Raw genomic sequence first — 22,929 nt, forward strand, 5'->3', positions numbered from 1 at the left:
GTTTTATTCATTTCAAACGGGCCGGATACGGCCCGTGGGCCGTAGTTTGCCCACAGCTGCTCTATCCACTGAGCCAAACGGGTCAGGGCTAGCAAACCACATTTAATGAAAGGCCAGAGATGTCTGAGCCTCCCCCCCCGCCCCAGGAAAACACATGGAAAGTGGGCTCTGCAGCAGTTACTTCTGAATGGGCTTACCAAAGATGGGGTCTCAGACTGGGACAGCCCTCAGCTGGAGGCCCTGGGAAGGTCCGTGGCTTTGGGGCTCTGGAATTGAAGGTTGTCCCACATCGCTCCTGATGATTTTTTAACACCTTTAAGGAGTTGCATGATTAAACGTGTTCCACTTCAGAAAACTTCAGAACAAGCTGTAAAAAGTAATTTGCAATTCTTCCTTTCTCCGCATCTATGCCGAATGTGGTGTTTAATTACTCCGTAATAGCTTTTTGTTCTGGTGATTTGTTACAAAAATAGACAAGTCCTTTATCATCATTAAACACCAGGATTAGTATTTTTTTTTTAAAATTAGGACTCATTTAAGTATCTTGAAAGGTTTGAAGAAAAATGGCAGAGAACTTTTTCTCCCCCTTGAAATCTGAAGTCTTAAATACAATGCCTTGATATTTACAACAAATGGATCCATTCAAACGGTGTATATTTAAAGAGGAGTCAAGGCAGTAAAATACTCATCTCTTTAAATCACCCAGCAGCTCTTTGAGACAAGATCCTGGAGGGCTGCCAAATTAGACTCTGTAACGTATATTCCCGGGAGGAGGAAGTCGCTGGTGTGTTCCCTCACGTGAGTTCTGAGTCGTATGGAACCTGTTTCCGTTTTAACCTGTTTATCTGAACAGTTTCCCGAGTCCAGCAGCAGGTTCGGATAGTTTGACATGACAGAGCAACACGCCAACCTGAGCCTCCCACCAGTGTGAGTTATCTGATACCTGTTGGCGTAAAGACAAAGTGAGCCACTGAGGAGGGAAGAGAGAGGGTTGCCTTCTCCTCTCTCTTCCTTGGCTGTTCTCTTCATACGGGTCCTGATCGGATTCCCAGGTGTAACTTCTACTCGTGCCCTGTAGACACGGCCGCATGTTAAGGGACCCCTGCTTCCTCCCATTTGCAGAAGGAAGTGCAGTTGATTCACAACTTGGCTGAATTCGTTTGAAGGAAGCTGGCGTGCCCAGGCCTTGATTCAGGTGTTGTGGAAACGCGGGATCATGCCTGTCACAGAGCATTAGCTTTTATACTGTAGTTAGAATTTAAACGTGTGGGTATATTCCAACAGATTATTTTTCTTCGCTAAGCGGGTGAGTTGAGAAAGGGTTGGCAGCTGGTTTTAGTGAAGACAGAGGTCTGGAATTTGGAACGGGAAGGCGGGGGATACTTTCTAAGACTGGGAAAGGAACGGGTTATTTCATCACAAACTGGAAGCTGGCACTTGCCTGTACCCATCATATGCACTGAAAAAAGTTCTTTGTATAAATTACATCATTGGAATCCACAACGAGATCTAAGTGATCTGGGGACCAGTTATCTCAGTGCTTCATGCTTCGTAGGACACAGAGGCATGTTTCGTGTGATGTGCAGAAATCTGTAACTCTGAATCGCAGTTTTAGAGGTAGATGTGGTTTTAGCAGGTATTTAGTTTAACCTCATCATCTAAGACACGAGGGGACTGAGGTTCAGGAAGTTTCTGCCACCTGGCCCGTGTCACAGAGCCAGCTGTGAAAGAGCTGGGGCTGGAAGCTTAGGCTTTGTCATACTTCACCGGCTCTGGGAACAGTCAGAGGACAGGTTTTGCGCCTGGCCGGTCACCTTCTCAGGGACCCATCGGCCGTTGCTGATCCTGTATCTCTTTCAGGAATTCCCTTAAAGCACAGCTGTGCACATTTTACTCACCTGCTCAGAAGTCTTCATGCCTCCCCAGAGAATGCATTTAAAATATGTAAAAATAATATTTTGGAATAGGAAATAAAATCCAAACTTCCCTTCACATCCTATTCCCAGTGGTCCCCAGTCCGTAACCTAGCCCTGCCCTACCTTCCCGCTGCCTCCATTCATGCAGAGACGTTCTGTGTGTCCCCGTATGTTTTCTTTCAGTGTCTGGGTTGAGTTACCTCCTCTCCGAAGCTCACTGAATTCATTCCTGTGGCTGTTGCTTATTTTTGAAAAACTTTTCTTGCGGATAGCTTGGATGAAGTGCTGGTTTTCTGTCTTACATAATAATGGTGTGGGTGTGCCCAGGGGTGCGTGCATGCCTGGGTTCTTTAATGGAGGGTAGGGGTTCTGTTCTGGGTATGTGCATGGCCTCTGAGTAGTAGTTGCCCAATACTAGAGTTGAAACCAGTCTTAGTTACCTCATCGAGAATTCTTCCCGTACCTAGCTGGGGAGGGCAGCTTTGAACTGAGAACTGGGGTACAGCCGCCTCTGTGTGATGTGAGTATTCAGTGCAGCACTTCTTGGGAAGCTTGTGGGGAGCAGACAGCTCCCATCTTGGGAGGCCCTGCAGCAGTGAGAAGAACTCATGCTGGTTTTGAATCCAGCGCCTTCATTTACCAGCACTGTGATCTTGAGGATGCTATCAGTCTCAGTTTCCCCATCTCTAAAATGGGATAACAACACCCATCACTATAACGACTAACTCCGAAGATATGTGGGAAGAGCTTGGAATAGGGTGGGCACGCAGGAGATGGTGGTAAGCATCATCAGGATGTACCAGGCACCCCTTTGCTTAGGAACCATGTTAGACAATTTGTAGTCCCTTCCTCCATCTTTGAAGTCATCAAAGTAGCATCACTCAGACTTCTCTCTAGAGCAGTGGTTCTCAACCTTGGCTGCACATTAGAATCACCTGGGAATCTTTTTAAAATCCTGATTTCTGGGCCTCATCCTCCAGAAATTCTGTTTCTTTGTTATGGGGTGGGGCCACAACATGAAGTGCTGGTGCCCACCATGGCTGGAGGTGGAGAAGGGCGGTGCCCTTGGCCACCCTTGGAGCCACCCTGGCTTCTTGGCAGCCTCTGGCCAGGAAATGGTTGAGGCACCACCTTTAAATCTCTTCACCAGAGGCCTCCAGACGGTTGGTGGCCTGCGATGACATTTCCATCATAATTCCCTTCACTTTCTAAGTCACACCAGCCAGGGCCTGCGACGCCGGCCACATGCTTACCGACGGCCAGGCCTGGCCGGTAATGAGAGTGGTGGGAGGAGAATGGGAAATGACGGCGTTGCTTACCTCACTGAACCCAGAAACAGTCCATCGAGAAATAGCCATGTTACAGCCCGTTCTTTTGAAGCTGTAAGGCAGGTACATTTTGTAACAACTGCTGTAATTTAGAAGATGTCTCAAGCCACAAGCTAGCTCCAGAAATGAGCTTTGTTCTAGCGGCACACTTTGTCTCAAATCTTTAAAATAACTTGATAGGCACTTACTGAGGAATAGCCTAAAAGGCAGAGATTGCAGTGTATTCGTCTTTGCATATGCCCCGCGCTGAGCACGATGCCCGGCCTGCCCCAGGGGCTGGAACAGGCTGGCACGTGGCCTGCTCTCCCATTTAGGAGCAGGTAGAAGAAATGGCTCCACTGGGACAGGACTCAGCATTAAGCACCCACCGTGTTTCCCACTTCTACACGGGGCGGCCCGGAAGGGATTAAGGACCCAGAGATATTTTGTCTCTGCTTCTGCAATGCACACAATGAAGGCCGTTAAGCCAATGAAACTGTCTTCTGTTACGGGAGAGTCTGAGCAAAAGGAGGTGTAAGAATTTAAGAGTTATCTCAGTTGTTGAAGAGGCAGGATTCTAGTTCATACACCTTTTTTTGTTGTTTGTTTTAATCCTCACCTGAGGACATGTTTTTGTTAATTTCAGAGAGAGAGAGAGAGAGGGAGAGGGAGAGAAACATCAATGTGAGAGTCAAACATTTATGGGTTTCCTCCTGCATGCACCTCGACGGGGGATTGAACCTGCAACCTAGGTATGTGCCCTGACCGGGAATTGAACCCACGACCTTTCAGTGAATGGGACAACCCCCCAACCAACTGAGCCACACCAACCCAGGCCATGTACGTTTGTTAAAACCACCTGCTAACCTGTTCCCACAGCACGCAGCCCGGAGGAGTGTTGCAGAGTGGAGTGGCAGCACCCATAGCTCAGTGTTCACACAGGGCGTCAGCTTTGGAATAAGCCCTGGCCATGTTCCTTCACCTCCAAACCTGCTTTCTTTGCCCCGGAGAGTGGGGGTGAAGGCTCGGTTGGCTCGGTCCTTTGGGCATTGGCTGGGTAGAGAAGGAGCAACTGGACGCCCTGCTCCTCTAAGCTGGCATCTTTATCTCCAGAAGCTGCCACATCTCAGGTACAATCTTAGGTCCATTTCTGTTTCCTCTGTTGGGGGTACAGATGCATCTCTGGATAGTTTCAATCTATCTATCTATCTATCTATCTATCTATCTATCTATCTATCTACCTATCCATCCATACACCAGAGGCCCAGTGCACTGATAGGGTTCCCAGTGGCTGCCAGCTGCAGGCCGGGTCCTCCCTCCCTTACCCCGGCCGGCCTCCGCCCCCTGGTCGAACTCCTGGATGAACTCCTGGTCGAGGGAACAATTTGCATATTACGCTTTTATTATATAGGATATTTATTGGTTTTAGAGAGATTAAGGGAGAGGGAGAGAGAGAAACATCAATGATGAGAGAAAATCATTGATTGGCTGTCCCCTGCATGCCCCCAACTGGGATTGAGCCCGCAACCCAGGCATGTGCCCTGACCTAGAATTGAACCATGACCTCCTGGTTTGTGGGTCAACACTCAGCCATTGAGCCACACCGGTGGGGCTCTGAATAGTTTTATAAGGTGTCTGCAGAGCCAAAGTTTAGAGCTTGCCTCTGCCCCACAGCCCTATTCTCACTGCCCTGGGCCGGTGGAGCAAAGAGGAACCCAGGGCAGGAGAAGCAAGAAGCTCCCTACACAGGTCAGGGTTGCCCAGTGAGGGCGAAGGGGGGAACCCTCACAGAGGACATGCAAAGCCCCTTCCCGATAAAACCCCTTTGAGAAGACATTTTCATCCTGTGAACAGTGGTCTGTCATCTCAGACTGATCTTTCATCATTTCCAAAAGGCCGCCCTTTTGATCCGGATTCTTAAAGAGGGCAGAGGAAGTTCTCTGGGCCGGGCTTATTTGGGAAACATTTGTGCTTTGTGAAGACTTGGGCACGCCAGTGTTTAAAAGGCCACGCTGAGCATCTTTAACTCTACTCCAAAGGACCCCTTGGCCGAGGGCAGCAAACAAGGAACCTTTTGTGCCTTCATAATTGCCCAGCAGCAGGCATTTTATAGCTACTGAGTGGACTTCAAAGTTAATTACCGTTTAGACCTCTGCATAAAATAATCCCCCCAAACACTGGGGATCAGGGAAGTTTTGATGATTTATTTATATTTCAAAATCTAAACCGGTGCTACCCAATAGAAACAGAATGCAAGCTACATGTTTAATTTAAAATTTCTAGTGCCACCATCGAACTATTACAAAGCTCAGGTGACATTGATTTTAAATAACATTTAATTTCACTTAATTTACCCATAATATCATTTTAGCTTGTAACTCAATGCAAACAATTATTAATAAGCTATTTGGCTTTTCTCACTAACCAAGACTTTGAAATCTGACATCTCTTCTATACTTAAAGCACATCCCAATTCAGACGCACCACGATCCAGCTCGGTGGCCACGCGTGGCTGCGTGTGGACCAAAGCCAGGCAGGGATGAGTTCATAGGATGAAGAGTTGGGTACCTTATGAGGGATTGGCTTGCCCAGCTGTGGTCTAGAGAAGCTCAGAGGTGACGATGCTGCGCGTTAGAAATGTAGTCACAACCTGGGACTGTTTTTTTCTTCTTCAAACAGCTTTATTGGTACACTAGAGGCCCGATGCATGAAATTTGTACAAGGGGCTTGGTCCCCGCAGCTGCAGCAGCTGCCTCTGCCTCACGCCCCCCCCCCCACCCCTACCCCCCCGACGGCTTAGTCCGGAAGGTTGTCTGGAAGGTCATCTGGAAGGTCGTCCAGTCTAATTAGCATATTATAGATAATTCACATATCATACAACTCACCCCTTTAAAGTGTACAGTTCAGTGGTTTTTAGTAAATTCATGGAGTTGTACATCCATCAGACAATCAATTTTAGGACTTTTTTGTTATTCCCAAAAGAAACCAGGCACCACTCAGCTGTCGTTCTCTCCCATCTCTCATCCCCTCCAGCCCGGGGCAACCATTAATCTATCTTTGGTTTCTAGATTTGCCTATTCTGGACATTCCACATAAATGGAACCGTGGTACATGTGGTCCCTGTGACTAGCTTCTTTCACTTGGTATCATGTTTGAAAGATTCATCCATATTGTAACTTCTATTAGTACTTCATTTCTCTTTATTGCCAGATGAGATCCTGTTGTATAGATATACCACATTTTATTTACACATTAACCAGTTGAGAGATATTTGGGTTGTTTCCACTTCTTAACTATCGTGAGTGATGCTGCTGTGAACATTTGTGTACAAGGTTTTGTGTGGATATATGCTTTCTTGTCTTTGGGGTACATGCCTAGGAGTGGAATTGCTGGGTCACGTGGTAGCTCTATATTTAACCATTTGCGGATCTGCCAGACTGTTTTCCAAAGTGGCTGCCCCATTTTGCATGCCAACCAGCAGTGTATGAGGACTCCCAATTTCTCCAGATCTTTGTCAACACTTGTTGTTTATCTGCCTTTTTGATTATAGCCATCCGAGTGGGTGTGCAGTGGTATCTTGGGTGGTTTTGATTTGCAATTCCCTGATCCCTAATGATGGTGAGCATTTTCCCATGTGGTCTTTTGTATATCTTCTTTGGAGAAATGTCTATTCAGATTCTTTGCCCATTTTTTTTTAAGTTGAATTTATTGGGGTGACATTGGTTCACAAGACCATACAGGTTTCAAGTGTACAACTCAATAAAACATCATCTGCACACTGGATCTTGTGCTCACTGCCCCAAGAAAAGTCTCTATCTATCCCCAACCTCCCCCCGCCCCTTTGCCCTCCTCCACCTGGCCCCCACTCCCCTTTCCCTCTGGCTATCACCACCCACCACACTGTTGTTGGGGTCTGTGTGTTATTTATGTATTTCTTTTGGCTAATCCCTTCAACTTCTTTCATCCAGTGCCCCCACCGCCCTCCCCTCTGATAGCTGTCAGTTTGTACCCTGTATCCATGCCTCTGTTTCTGTTTTGTTTGTCAGTTTATTTTGCTCATTAGATTCCACATATAAGTGAGATCAAATGGTATTTATCTTTCTCTGACTGGTTCATGTCACTTAGCCTAATAATCTCCAGGACCATCATTGGGTATATGTCTTTTACGTTTTTGACTTGTCATAGTTGTTTATATAGTCCAGGTACAAGGGCCTTATCACACATATGATTGGCAATTATTTTATATAATTCTATGGAGTTGTATTTTCACTTTCATGATGGTTCCCTTTGAGGGATAAATGTTTTTTATTTTGATTATGTCCAGTTCATTTATTTTTCTTTCATTGCTTCTGCTTTTGATGTCCTATTTAAGAAACTATTGCCTAATCGAAAGCCACAAAGATTTATATCTTGTTATCTTCTAAGAGTTTTATAGTTCTAGCTCTTTGATCCATTTTGAATTAATTTGTATGTGGTATGAGATAAGGGTCCATTTTAATTCTTTTACATGTGGATATTCAGTTGTCCCAGCACCATTAGTTGAAAATATTTCTTTTTTCCTATTGAATTGTCTTAAACAAAATTCAATTGACTATATCTAAGAGGGTTTATTTCTGGACTGTCAGTTCTAGTCCTTTGATCAATATGCCTGTCCTTTATACCCATACCTCACTGTCTTCATTAAATGTTGCTTTGAAATAAGTTTTGAAATCAGGAAGTGTGAGTCCTCCAACTTTGTTCTTTTTCAAGATTGTTTTGGCTATGCAGAAGATCTTGAGCTTGCCTATGAATTTTAGGATCGGCTTGCTGACTTCTGCAAAGAAGGCTGCAATTTTGATAGGATTGTGTTGAAAGTGTGTATCAGTTTGGAGAGTATTTCCATTTTAATGGTAGTAAGTCTTTGACCCATGGACCGGACTCTGTTCCCGATTTAGTTCCTTTTCTCCTCTTCCACAGAGACATCACTGTGCTTTGTGGAACTTTGCAAAGACCTTGACCCCTGTCATTTACCCACCTGGTAATACAGAGCATAGTAGGTTGTTAGATCCAGAGGGAAAATGGACAGACTAGTTAAATCACCTTTGATGTGCTAGGAGGATGAGAGGTGCAGGGAATTTATTCAGGAATAGGTCCTAAAGTGCACAGACTTCAAAACCCCAATGGTGCGTTACAGGTAGAGCACTTATTATTGTTTGTATCTTTGTCTACTCTATATTATTCACACCCAATTCCAGGCGCTCATTGTCCCAATATTTTATTATGACAAATCTCAAGCCTAAGAAAAGTCGAAAGAACTGTACAGTAAACATCCAGCTGGATTCTACAGTTAAGAAATCTTTACCTATGCCTAAGTAATGAGGTTATTTTCTTACGTTTTTGTTTTCTAGAAACATTATAGTTTAAGCATTTATCTATAGGCCTATAGGCCTGTGACTTATTGTGAATTAATTTTTGTGTATTGCCTGAGGCAGAAGTCTAAGTTTGTTTTGGTCTGTATGGGTGTTCCAGTACCATTTGTTGAAGAGACTGGCTTTCCATTATTGGATTACATTGGCTCCTTTGTCAAAAAGCAAATGATTGTAAATTTGCAGGTCTATTTCTGGGCTCTCTATTCTGCTCCCTAGACTGCTTGTCTGTCAGCGACACTGTCTTAATTTCTGTGGCTTTATTTTATGTCTTAAGTCAAGTAGTATCAACCCTCTGACTTTTCTCTGCTTTATCAAGATAGCTGTGGCTACTCTAGATTCTTATGTTTCTTATACATTTTAGAATTGGCTTGTCATTTCCTACAAAGAATTTGGTGCACTTGCTGTTGGGATTGTATTGAAAATATAGGTTAATCGGGGGAGAAACAATATCTTAATAATACTGAGGCCTTCAGTCTGTGACTATGGCATATACCACCATCTATTTAGGTTTTCTTCCATTTCCCGTGAGCCCATTTTATTTCTTCTGACTCCCTTGTCCTGTTGCTCCATGGTCCCACATCTCCACATTTTGAATCCTACTGTACAGTGGTGATGGGGGTGTGCCCTACAGTCAGATTGCCTATGGGGTCTTTGGCAAATGAACTTATTGGTAAAATGAAGGTGAGAATGATACGTACTACTAGAGGCCCGGTGCACGATTCATGCATGGGTGGTGTCCAGCTGCCCTGTCCCGATCGGGGCTGATTGGGGCAGGCTGGCCAGGGGGAGGGGCCGCAGGAGGTTGGCTGGCTGCAGTGCACATCATAGCAACCAGTTGTTCTGGTCGTTCCAGTCACTTGGCTTTTATATATATAGGATTTTAAGTAAAGTCCTAAGAAACGAGGGCTCCATAAATGCTAGCTTTGTTTAGGACTGTCCTTCACGATCCAGCTCACATTGTATCTAGTCCGTGAAGACTGCCCAGAGCCCCCTCCTCAAAATGTCTCTGTTCCTCACTGTCCTGTTTTCATTTCCAGGTAGATTTGGCGCTCTTGCCTTGAGTGTGCCTGACTCTCCTTTTTATTATAAGCTCTTGGACTGTGGGGTCTGGATTTCAGCTTCCTTTGAGCCCATTATGTGCTCATTACATTGTATCAACTCCAGCGGACACTAACAAAGTATCAGAAATTTCTATTTTATTTTTTTTCAGAGTGTGAGCGCATCCACTGTCTTATTGTTTCCTTGAAGAATTAGTGAAGGCAGGCTTTCACTGCAACTAGGGATCCCCAAGAGAGGATTACCCACCAGCCATCGCCAGTTAGGGCAGAGGTAGAACTAGAACCCAGCTCCCTGGACTTGAAGAATAATAGCCATGATGCTTGGAAATATATATATATAATGCTTAAAATACCTTCAGCTCTGTGAGATGCTGGCAGCCTTTTGTTCAGGGCAAAGCAGCTGCACAGATCCTTCATGAAACTGACATCTACATATCCTGACTGTGTTGAGCCACTGAATGTCATACAGGTTTAAAAGAATCTTAAACTGCGGCATGAACTTCCCCTTCCTTTTTGCAAAGGCGCCCAGTAAAGTATGGCCTGTGGTACCCGGATTAACTGCTTACTGCCTCTTCTTCCCAAAGATGAAAAGGTACAGCCGCAGAGGCTGTTGGGAGGGTGTCCTCAGCCCTCGTGGTCCCCTGCCCCTCGGAGATGCCTGGCTTCGATGCACCAGAGCCCAGCCCAGTGTGCGGCCCTGCCGTGCACGTGGGGTGATGGAGAGAGAGGAACCGTTCTGAGCCTCTGAGTGGGTGACTTTAAAAAATGTGCTGCCTTCCCGAAGAAAGACCTGTGCACTTGACACATTCATGGAAGAGCCTAGAGTTCACGTTTAACTTCTTGCTCCCAACTACCTCTGAAAAATACCAGCACTTCCCTGATATAGAGTGTGGGCAGTACTTGTGCGCTTTAATGTTTGTTCATTGGATAAACATGGATCCTGCTTCCAAAGGAACAGATCGATTCGGAGAGAATGAACGCTGCATTGCTGGAGATGTTTTCTCCCATCTCCCCCCCCCCGCCGGCCTGCTGGGCATGGGGTGCAGATTCTGGCATAGTTCCCAGGTAACCTGGGAACACAGAGGGTCCTAGCGAAAGGTTCCTTATGGAGCTTTAGAACCGGAAGGGACTGCAGAGACTCCAGTCAAACCTTGGGGACCCAGAGGGCTGCCATGATTCATCCTCGATTTTTCAGGGGATTCATGGCAGGGCCTGGCCAGAACCTGTACTTCCCGAAATGGGTCCGGCCAGAACGAATCCCGTGGCCAAAGCTTCCTCCTGGAAGACTTGGGCCAATTAGCTGGAACATGTTTACTTCCAAATCATTCTAATCAGCAGTGCTTGATGTTGGGGGCGGCTTCTCCGAACTCAGACTTTAATTGTCTCTGGCTCCTGGAAGCTCTCCTGATAGTAATTTGTGCCAAGCCATCAGAATAATGATGATGGCATTGTCTTATGTTTGCTTTAAAGTTGTCCATCCTGGTAACAATCACCTGGCGAAGAAAGAGATTTATTCTGCTAGACATTTGTAAATACCGAGTTTGAAGTTAGGACACGGGGTAACCAGTCCTATTAAAACCTGGATCTCAGAGACCTGCCTGAGGGATATGTACATGATGAAACTAACCAGTTGACTTGGAAATGGAGATGACAGAACATCTCTCAGGAAGTACACGCTGGGTGGGTGGGGGTGGGGGTGCAAATAGAAATTGATTCATGGAGGCCCTATAACCTTAGAGGTTTTCAGCTGGTTTATAATTTATCTGTAATGGGAAGTATATTTTACCACCGAGATAATATCTTGAGATAAATCTGAAATCACCAGCCATATTATGAATGTGTTTATGGATGTGTGTGAAATGCAGGGAATGAGATTTTTTTTTTCTCTGTGACTGTAATTTAGTGTGGATAAGATGACAAATAAGCTCTATGCAATAACAGCCCATCTGATATAATGTGTGTAATTTTAAACTTGAAACCATCATGTTTTAGAACTGGAAGGGACCTCAGAGATCACCTAGCACAAATCAGCTTTCTGATGGAGGAGCTGCATCCGGAGAAGATGAGTGGCTTTGCCTCTAGTGCCAACTAGAATCCAGAGATTTAGACGGTTGGGTTTGTAGAAAAGAAGGCTCCGTATCCACAGACTCATTTTTAGTGTTTTACCTTTAGTAGTTTTATGTCATTGCTAATCAGAGCTATAATTGATCAAAGCCATAACTGATTAGACCCATAATTGATGAGAGCTATAACTGATCAGGCCTATAACTGATCAGAGCCATAACTGATGATCAGACCCACTGATGAGAGCTATAACTGATCAGGCCTATAATTGATCAGAGCTATGACCGATCAGAGCTATAACTGATCAGACCCATAATTGATCAGATCTATAACTGATCAGAGCCGTAACTGATTTCTTCTGGAAGGTGGACCTACTCTTCAGCCCTTTGCAGATGTGGATGGATACTTCATAAAAACACTCTGTGACTCCTAATTACAATTCAATTACGTAAGTTTACGGAAATTAGAACAAAGTTTTTTGTCGACCTCTCCTTTTGGTTGCACTATTCATGTGGCTCCTTATGACTTGTTGGTGAGCTGACTTAAAGGACCTTTGCATATGTGGATGGATGCTTCATAAAAACACTTTCTGTGACTCCTAATTACAATTCAATTGCGTAAGTTTACGGAAATTAGCACAAAGTTATTTGTCAACCTCTCCTTTTGGTTGCACTATTAATGCGGCTCCTTATGACTTGTTGGTGAGCTGACTTAAAGGAATTCAGAGCAAGTCACGTACGCCGTTCTTTTGAAAGAAAAACACTGGCTGCTGAAGGGATTGAGTTTAATATAGTTTCATATCAGAGCGGTTTTAATAACGCCATCTAAAGTATTCGTACATGAATTCATTAAGCCCAGATTAGTCTTATTATAATTACTCAAAAAGTAATTCAATTGAAGAGAAAACATTTTAAATGGATATAAAATACACTGTTCGCTGGGAAGCCAGCCTGTTCTACTTTATCAGCTCCATAAAGTACTGCAGAATTGAACATAACTTTCACAGTATACAGAATGCTATCATAAAAAGTATTATTCCTAAATCTATTTTTTTATGTTCTTTCAGTAGTTAAGGGCTTTATCCCTCTGTGCGACGAATGAGATAGACTGGGGATGTAATGTCATAAAAATGGTAGGGACTCACCAGCTCCGTCCCTTGCACTGCCCCCGAATCAGTGTGGGCTGGTGGTTCTAAGCACGGGGCCTGCGATTGATGTTGGTGGCACATTCCCTAGGAAATGTAGTAGGAAGATACTTCAGGGCTTAAAATAATTTTTTTTCTTACAACAAAAGACATCTATTGAAGGCCACGTGCCTTCAGAGGTAAGACAGTGACAGGCAAAGTCGTGGTCTTCATGTCTAACATGATAAAAGGGGAAGAGAGGCCAGGAGCAGGGAGAATATGATAGGACTTTACCCGGCCTGGGTCCCAAATGAGACAGAGAAGAAAAAGGACGGAGAGATTCAAGTCCCACCGCATTCAAGAATGGGGAATCAGGCCCTAGCCAGTTTGGCTCAGTGGATGAAGCCTTGGCCTGCGGACCCGAAGGGTCCTGGGCTCAATTCTGGTCTAGAGCGTGAACCTCAGTTGCAGGCTCCTCCCCTGCCAGGGCCCTGGTCAGGGCTTGTGCGGGAGGCAACCATTTGATGTGTTTCTCTAACATCTATATTTCTGTCTTTCCCTCTCCCTTCTACTCTCTCTGAAAATCAATGGAAAAATATCCTCGGGTGAGGAATAAAAAATCAATCAAACAAACAAACAAAAGAACAAGAATAGGGAAGCAGGAGGGGCCTGGGTGTGGGCTGCCTGAGCTGTCTGGTTTTGGAGACACAGGACACTAATCACAGCCCCGTGTGGTGCCATGGAGACCACGTGGGGACTCCGAGGAGCCTCGGATGCTCGCTGGCCGGGCTCCCGGAGAGCACAGGCCTGCACCTGGCCAGGAAGGGCTCCCGTAAGTGGTTTGTTGTGTTCAAACTTTACCTAATTTATGTAATAAAGTAGCCGAACGCTTTGCCCAGACAAATCCTTCGTGGAGCCCCACTGCACCCAGTAGAGGTTTTCAGTTCCGCGGCCCCCACACAGTCCCTACCTCTTTTGAACCCTGGGCTTCCAGGGGGCACGGCTTGAAACACGGATCGAAGCCCAGGGCAGGTGAGCCCCTTACAGGGTGACCTTGAGAAATCATGGCAGGCCCAGAGGAGACAGGCAGTGTCGGAGGGGTGAGTGGTGCTGAAAATCAAGGCTGGGCCCTGGGTTTCTGGAACTTCTAATCGCACCCCTTTAGATCATGGAGGATTGAAGATAGGATGTCATTGGACCGCTGATGGCAGACTTGAAAAATAATTCATCCGTAAGGTAATGTTTGAGAGTTGCTTACGAGTTTCTCAATGCACAGAGCTCCATGATGAGAAGAAGACATGAAAACGGTCATTTTATTTTAGGATTTCCTCTGGTGATAACTTTTACAGCCCTACAGAAAGTCACCAAGGTTTCTCAAGGAGCAGGCAACCAATCAATGTTGACTTGTAACGCTACCATTCACAGAAGTCTGAGTACTACTGTGTACTCAGTTACTGTGCACGCTTCTCCATCGTACCTCGTTTGGTCTGCACAGCACTGTATGAGGTAACACAGACGTTAGCTGTGGTCATTATCTCTCCCTGCTGCTGATGAGAAAAGCGAGGTTTGAAAGGCTCAGTCGTCTGCCTGAGATCACACAGCCAGACCTGGGCCCAACTCTGACTTCAAGGCCTGAGCTCTCTGCTACCCTGCTTTATTGCTTATGATTATAAGAACAGTAACTTGCACTGACTGAACGTGTACCACAAACCAGCTACCATGTGCTCACTGAGAGCGTTACATGTATGATCTTGGTTGCTGTCGTGCATTTGGAAGGGTAAATCCCCATTTTATAAATGAAGGAATGGAGACCAAGAGGGGTTAAATAGCTGGCCCAGGATCTGAACCTAGCCCAGGATCATCAACCTCAGTCCATGGGCTCTGTGCTGATTAAATTACCTGCCTTGACCTTCATGATATCCCTGTGGTAGGACAAAGTGTATCTCAACCATCCCCACTTATCAGATGAGAACACAGGCTACAAGAGGTCCTCTTCCCCCCACCAGGTTTCCACCTCATGAGGAGTTGGGACCCAGTCTTAGGTCATGGGATCCGGTGGCCACCATCATGTGGTGACATGGCCCTGGAATGTATCTTGGAGAGAAGGAAATAACCCTGCCCTCCCTGAGGAGCCCATCTGCAATTTTGGGGCCTAGGCTTTGTCAATGGGAATCTACTCTGGAGTGCCTGCATTCACCAAGAGGGAAGGCATTGGAGGGACCCACTTTCCAGCATAGGAAAGAAAGAATTCACTTCATTCACAGGGTTTGCAGGACACAAAAGCCACAGACTGCATTCTGGTACTCTTCATAGCCATGGATAGAGCCAGCTGGGCTTTGAAATTTGATGAGGGAGCCGCCTAGCCCACCTTGAAGTTGACTTTGGCTCATGGTGAACCTGACCCCACTCCAGGAATCAGCATTCATCCCACTCTTCCCTCCCTCTTTTCCTCTGCCCCTGGTTAGTTGAGTCCTGGTAAAAGTTACTGTGCTTTACTGTAAAAGCGCTTGTACTTGAGACTTTTCTTTCTCTAGCTCAAACCACAGGAGGACTCACAAAGACAGCTGTCTCCCCAGGTGAGAGCTCTTAAATGGGAGTTAAGTGCATGCATTTTCAAGAAACTAAACTCCCCTCATATATAATTTACCCTAGAAAAGAAAGCAAAAGTGAGAGAGTGTATGATTACATAGTCTGAGCACCAGTAGCTTTGCTTCCTCCCGTCTTAACGGAAGTCGGGCACACTTTTCACGGTTTGGCCTATCTTTAATGCTACGGGCTGTGGGCTAAGTGTGATATGGTAATAATAGTGAGAGCGTTCCTGACTATAGTTATGGACTGTGGATCGAAATAGTAAATTATTCTTAGCAGACTGAAGGGGCAATAAGACTGCCATCCAGGTCTGCTCATAAAACAAAGCCATAGATAAATAAAGGAGCGCCAACTCACTTAACCCGTGTGGCTCTGCGCACGGCTGATTATTAACCCGGGCGCAGGAGAGGGGTTCACCCGGTGGAGTTAAATCATTTTTAATAGAGGTAAACACTGGCCGTGTGGACGAGCAATGCTCCAGAAAGTTTTTAATCAGCAGCGTTTAGGAATCCCCCGGCCTAATTGCCATCATTTATTAATACTAATAAATAATCTAGTCTTTTTACGGCCCCTGTCTCCGAAGGACTCCGTGCATTAAACGTCTCTGGGGTGTGAGTCTCTCAGCAGGGATGCGGGAGGGGCAGGCATCCTTGATGTTCAGTCCTCGTTGAAGAAACTGGACATAGAGTCTTATCTCAAGTCCTTCTTCCCCCCTTTCTCCTTCCCACATCTGCGGTCACTGACTGACACCCATGGCCTTTCATCTATCTATAGGACCAGCGTGGCTCCAGGGGGTGGGGGTGGGGCTGGAGAACAGGCCTTCTTTGTTCCCCTGAAGGACTGGGCTGTGAGGTTTTCTCCCTGGGGACGTGAGTAAGAGCAGAGCTTTGTCCGAAGGAGTTCATTTCCTCTGCACAAGTGTCCCTGGAGGCCTCTGGGCGCAACCTGGCTGTGGTTAGGGTGGAGGCTCCCAGCTCTGAACTCGTGTGAGTTCCATTTCCGGGGAGAGCGGACGAATGGCGCCGAGTCTTCCTCTCGAGGGATTCCCCACAACCACTGATGGGAACGAGTTCCTGCAAATTCTCTAACTTAACCTCCCAGCACCAGAGCTGCGGCCCTCAACAAGGAGGAAACTCCCGCTCAGAGTGTGACTGACTCCCAAGTAATTCCTAGGGGCTGGTCAGACTCAAAGATCACGCTCCAATGTGAGGCTCGTTCATAGGGACTGGTCCCTATGGTTTGGGAGACGGGGGTGTTGGGCATGAACACCAGTGAAGAAGATGGTAAGAGTATTTTTGTGGGTAATATTGTGTGAGGCCCACAATGGGAGGCTTGAGTGTGTGTGTGGCGGGTGGGGGTGGGGTGGGGTAAAATGTAGCCAAACAGCACAAAACTTACTGTCTTCTCACTTAGTTTCTGCTCTTCTGTCCATGAGTCATTTGAGCCTGGATGGCTGGCCCAGTCGGGGAAAGTCAAATTTTCAAGGAGGAACCCAAGCCATTAGTATACAGAGCAAAGAGCTAAATGATGCTAACGACAAAATGATTTATGCCACAGACTACAAAAGAAATACATTTACAGTGTAAATTACAAGATAAGTCATGGGCAAAATTGTTGCAATATTTATACTGGTGTTTATTCAAATTTACATTTGAATAAAAAGGTGCAAATGTCAATGAAGCTGAAAAAGGGTTCTTTTAGAAATCTAAAATAGCTCCTATGGAAATCAAGAGAGTTTTTTTGTGTTGTTTTTTTTTTTGAGGAGAAGATATGACTAGTATTTGTGTAGATTTGCCTGCGAAAGCATGGAATACCCAGTGGATTTGGAAGGAATAAGGTCACTATATCCCTGCCCCAATTTCCTCCCTCCCTGCCCACTCGCTGTTGCTTTCCAGTGATTCAAATCTGTACTGAATTTCGAAGGACGTGCTCCCTGTCAAAGCCATGGAGAGGAGGTTGAGGACTGTGGACAGATGTCGAGACTGGATACGTATTTGAAAGACTAATCATATTTCACGATGTTTCCAGGGTTGGAAATTTTTGTCTGTTTTCATTAGAGGAGCATGATACATCTCGAATTTGTACTTTGCTAACAGGGATGGGCTTTCGTGCTTCATTAAGGTCAAATGAATCTCAGTGTCGCCCTGGCTCAGCCTCTAGCGCCATGGGTGGCCTTGGGGAGAATCTCTCCCGTCCCTGGGACTCAGGTTCCTCATCTGTCACATGAGGGGGTTGGACCAGGTGGGCGTTACGACAGACCAGCCCTCTCTCCTTCTCGCTGGTGTGGGAGCACACCACGCCAGGCAGTTAGGAGCCGCCAGAGTGATGAAGACACTTAGCCCCTGTCCTCAGGAGCTCAGGGCTCCCATAAATAACTAATTATAATAGGAGCTGTAATTGCAACGCGCACACATTACTCTGGGAGCACAGAGGCGGACGCTGACTTCCCTCTCCGTGGGGGTGGGCTCTGGGAAACCTTCCAGTGGCTATGACATTTGAAGGCCGGGAGGAGGGCTCCTGCAAGTGAGCAGGCTGGTCAAAGTGGGTGGTGCAGATTCTATGTTGGAAGCAGCAGGTGCAAATGACCGTGGTTTGCTGAGGGAGCTGTACTTGGTTCTTCTCAGGCTCTGGGCAGTGTCCAGGGAAGGGAGGTGAATGGCTCATAAATGAATTGCTGGGGCTCGTGATGAATGACTGGGGTTAGAGAATGACAGAGCACATATAAATTAGAGCAGAGTGGTTAACGTCCCGTAAAGGTACCAATATGGGCTGTTTGCACCCCAGTTGGTGTTCACGAGTGCGAGAGAAAGGGTGGTATTTTAGCCACCTCCCTGGAACTGGGAGTCTGCGGTCTGGCCTGGGTGGAGGTGTATGGAATGGGAATGATGCTCCTTAGGGGGTCACGTGTGCTCCGTTGAAATGAAAACTGCTCCCACAGGTGTTCTGTCCGTGCCGTCTGTCTCACCCACCTGGTCACATCTCATCCACACCATTCATGGGCCGTTGGCTCTGCGTGACCTTGTAGGAGCTGATGGGTTAGTAGGGATGGCTGACAACAAATTTAGATGTTGATGATACAGTTCTTATTTAGTTTTTGAGATGAAAATAACTTTTCAAGTTTAGATTATAAATGTGTAAGACATGTTCATTGTTAAAATTTAGAACAATACAGAAATGCTTCCATAAAATTAAAAAATGATGATCTCATTACCAATGGAATACTATACAGTGGTGAGCATGAATGATCTACTACAGACTACAGCGTGGGGACCCACACTCTGTGGAGCAAAGAAGGCAGACAGAATAAATTCACACGGAATCCGTTCATTTATACAAAGTTCAAAAATAGTCAAAGCCAATGTAAGGTGTTAGAAGTCAAGCTAGGGTTCCCCTTAGGGGGGTGTTAGTGACTGCTTGCTCATTTATGCTTCTTGTAGAAGTGTGGTTCCCAGTGCCAGACACAGTGCTTGGCATATGGTAGCCTTGCAAGTATTTGTTGAAACAATTTTTTTTCACCTTTGATCTAGGATTTCATAGGAAGGCATGGTCTTAGTTGTGAGTTATGATGCGGGGAATTTACACCCATGTTTTGTTTATATGATTTCAAGATTCATAGGCCCTTCCTCAGTTCATCCTTCTGTGTGTCCTTGTTGCTTAGTTGTTACTTATACGCCGGTCCAGGCAGCTTAGTTGTGGCTAAGAAGATGGTTTCTGGAATCCAACCGACTTGGGTTCACTCCTGAGCCCCATTACTTACTTGTCTGTGGTTTGGGATGAGTTACTCAGCCTTCCAGACACTCAGTTGCCCCACCCGTAAAATGAGCATGATCCCCCAGCTTACTCTGCTGAGGTGCTGTGAAAATGAGCGTATTAAAAATCTCAACGACCAAATGTTGTGCCTTTACTACGTCACGGGTAGTGTTCTGAGCCCTGCAGACATCAGCCACGATTTGTTTAATCTTCCCAATACTCCTGTCTACTTGTGGTTTAGAGAATGTCAACCACAGAGTTAGTAAGTGTCGAGCCAGGATTCAAGCCAGGGCGGTTTCATGCCAGAGCCCAAGCTCTTAACCGCTGCCTCCGAGTTAAAGGAACTACGTACGCATGGAGTGCTTAAGCAGTCAGCATACGTTCGCTATGATTATCGTCATGGTCATGTTCAACATTATTATTAATTTTCTTTCTCCTCTCTCTCTCCCCGCCCTCCTGCCCTGTTTCTCCTCCCTCCTGGCAGACGTGTTTCAGCAAGGTAAGATCATTCACTGCCTTCTGCCTGCTTTCCCATTGGCTGTGCTGTTTGGGGAAGAAGGGTATATAGTCTGTGTGCAGAGTGTCACGGGGCTTCTTATTCTCTCTGCACATGTCACGGGGGCTTTAGGAGGCCAGATGAGGACAATGGCCTGAGGTGGCCTGAAGTGCCATCCAGCCTCGGGGTCTTCCCCTGGACCATGTTTGGGGGACGGATGGGGATGGGACAACTGGGGCAGGGACATTGGGGACCCTTTGTGGCTGAGCCCCTGTCAGGGGGCAGGGGCGCTGTAGGACTTGTGACGGGTGAAGAGCAGGTGTCTCTGGAGGCGGCCAGGTGGAGGCCCCATCGCTCAGGGCTTCTGCATCAGGGTCAGCCGGAGCTTGCTCAGGGCTCCCTAGGTGGGTGTTTGCCAAACAACCGTGTCACTGTCCCGGAGGTGTGGGCAAGACCACAGCTGGCCGGTCGCTGCATGCCCTCCAACCCAGGCGCCCCCCACAACCCCTCTGACTGGGCCTGTGCCAGAAACAGGGCCAGGCAAGGGTGGGCAATGTCTTGTCTGTTTGGCCAGCCAAGGTCATGTGCTCTGGGAGCTGGAGACTGAATGCTTGACCCCGAGTGTGCATGTCTGTCTTTGTCCCCACGTAGGACGCAGGGCCCTGGGAGACTCAGGGGCATGGCCTGGTTGAACCTGCTAGACCTTCACGCAGGGGGACCAGCCTCATTCCCGCCTTTATCACAGTCAGAAGCTAGTGGGCAGCGTGGCAGGGAATAACTGTTTGTATTCAAGCTGGGAGATATGTTGGTAGCACAGTCTGCTGCGTCTTTCTTGAATCCAAGTCTGGCTCAGAAGAGGAGCCTGGTTTAAAAATACATCCAGGCTTGCCATAAATAGCTTCCGAATCATCTTAAAGGCTTGCTATTTCCACAACTATTATTTCACCCCCGACAGGCAGCACGTGCTACGGGAACGTCGGCCTGCTCTCCCTGATAGAAGCGCAGTTGTGGGTAACAGTGAGGGGGACTGTTGCGATGTCTTTTAAGAGTCTGCAGTCAGAGACCCGCTTTTATAAATAATTCATAAATCCCAGCAAGCTACAAGTAATATGTTCCATTTGGCTGGAGACTAACAGATGCGCAAAACTGAGAAGGAGCCGCGCCCGTTCACGTCATGGAAGGGTCGCCGTCAGAACCCCTGGACAGATTGGGGGCTCGGTGGGACGCTCTGGGAGAGAGGTGGGTTGTTTCCTGCGGACCGGACTGCCAGCACTACCCAGTGCTGAATGGCGTGTCCCCTTCCGAGGCACAAAATGCCTGCGTTTCGACCCTCTTGCGGGAGCGTGGGAGTGTCCCTGGTTGTTGTCATCGGCATAAAAAATGGCCCATCAGGCCGCCTCTGTCAGGTCTGCCTTCTTTTTAAATCCGTCATGCCGTTTGATGGATGGCATTTGCCTGTCAGTAACAGTGATATGCAGAGCAGAAGTTATAATCATCTCCAAGGCACTGGCTGGCGAGGCCTAATAGCATCTTCCAGAGACGGAAGCTGCCAGCCACCCAGTGCCCTGCGTGCTGGCAGGTGGCAGTCCCCTTATACGATGTCACTAGGCTTTCAAGCGGAGAGAACGGAGCTGGCGCTTGTGAATTATTTACATGGCACCGGCCTTGGAGGATCCTTTCGTATGGACAGACTTTCTCTGAAATGATGGCAGAGGACGTGCCAGCCGGTGCCCCCTCCTCTCCCTTTGCTTCTGGCCATTCTCGCTGTGAAATTAATGCTCAGTAAAACGTGACAGTAAAAATGTACCAGTGACAGTCGCACCCGGCCAAGACAAAAGGTTCGGTGTCGCACAGACAATCCAGAACACGACTCCGCGACATGTTCTGTGATTGCCATTCTGTTCCGGAATTGGGCCGTTCACTCGAAACCTGGGGGCCCTGAATTGGACTGGAAACAAGCAACCAGACAGCTACGTGGCTTTAGATGAATAGAAGCCATGGGGTCATTTCTGCAGCCTGTCCACACAGGGCACGTCTGAGTGGCTCTGGCCTCCTGGCCACGCCGCAAGCGTCCGGGCCCCGCTGGCTTTGGCTTGTCCAAGGATGCCCGGGCAGTCGGGGGAGTGGAGGTGCTGCTCTGTGAGTGCGTGCTTCTGGCAGGGAGCGCGTGCATGAGAGGAGCCCGTGCATGTTTGGGCTGCTGTGCACCAGGGCCGGCCAGAGAGGAAAGCAGGTTTGCCGGTCGACAACATCAGACATTCTCAGAGGAGGCCCAAGTTATTGCCTCTGGATTGCATTACCTTTTATTTCTCTGCAGATCAGTCTTGTTATGGCAGGTGACAGTGCAGCAGCGGCTGCCGGGCCTTTCTCTGCTGCGTCCGTGCTGTGTGCTCTTTTGGTTCTTTCATCTGTAAATGCCTCTCGCTGTGCTGGTTAGACCCAGGGCGTGAGGACTGTCAAGGACAGGGGACCCACAGCTGGGCCTGGGGAATGTAGAAGTTCCAGGACCACGTTTTCAAAGAGCCTTTGTCGACCCACATTCCCTGTTGTCCACGGGGCTCATAGCCATTGGATGGCTCTCAGGAGCCCCAAAGTGCCATAGAATTGCTCTTCGCCATCTCAAATGCAATTGAAAACGCTCTGTGTGCACACGTGTCCAGAATCTCGAGTAGTAGAGCAATCCTTTCATAATGCAGCCAGGGCCACACACGTGCCTCACTTGAACTTGCTGAAGCACCGTTTGAATGCTCTTCCACGGGCTCAACCTTGATTCTGAAATGGAACAGAAACTGAGCAAGTGGCCTGGAAATCAAGTGGTGCCACTCAGCAGGGTGTTGGAGAGTGTAAGTGGGCGCGCATAAAGACTGTACCATTGAGTTAATTCTCTGCTCTTTCCCGTGCACTGAAGTCCCTTTTAGACTCTGAGCACGAAGAGATACACCCTCTCCCCTCACTCCGTTCCCACCTGCAGCTGGGATCTTGCTATTGCAGAGATTTTTTCTTCCAGCCCAAGTAACTTTTGATGCCACGATCTATTTTGCAACCAGTCACTGCCAGGCACCCTCTGGGCCATGAGGATAAGAGAGTGGACAAGACAGCAAATGCCCTGTTCTCGTGGAACTCACAGTCTAGCTCGGGGAACATTGGTGTCAAGCATGCAAATCAATCAATTCCAGCCTTGGCTGGTTTGGCTCAGTGGATAGAGCATTGGCCTGTGG

General features: G+C 47.1%; 1 protein-coding gene across 1 annotated transcript in view; it reads left to right on the forward strand.

Annotated features, from left to right (window-relative positions):
* GFRA1 (GDNF family receptor alpha 1) overlaps positions 1-22,929 on the forward strand; it is a gene marked incomplete at its 5' end in the record, with an annotated part of 179,848 nt that overhangs the window by 36,566 nt on the left and 120,353 nt on the right. Inside the window, one exon of the mRNA XM_005874557.2 lies at positions 19,700-19,714. Within this exon, the coding sequence (XP_005874619.1) occupies positions 19,700-19,714 (15 nt within the window). The remainder of the gene's footprint in view (positions 1-19,699; positions 19,715-22,929) is intronic.

This window comes from Myotis brandtii, unplaced genomic scaffold, assembly GCF_000412655.1.
Source record: "Myotis brandtii unplaced genomic scaffold, ASM41265v1 scaffold441, whole genome shotgun sequence".
Lineage (NCBI taxonomy): Eukaryota > Metazoa > Chordata > Mammalia > Chiroptera > Vespertilionidae > Myotis > Myotis brandtii.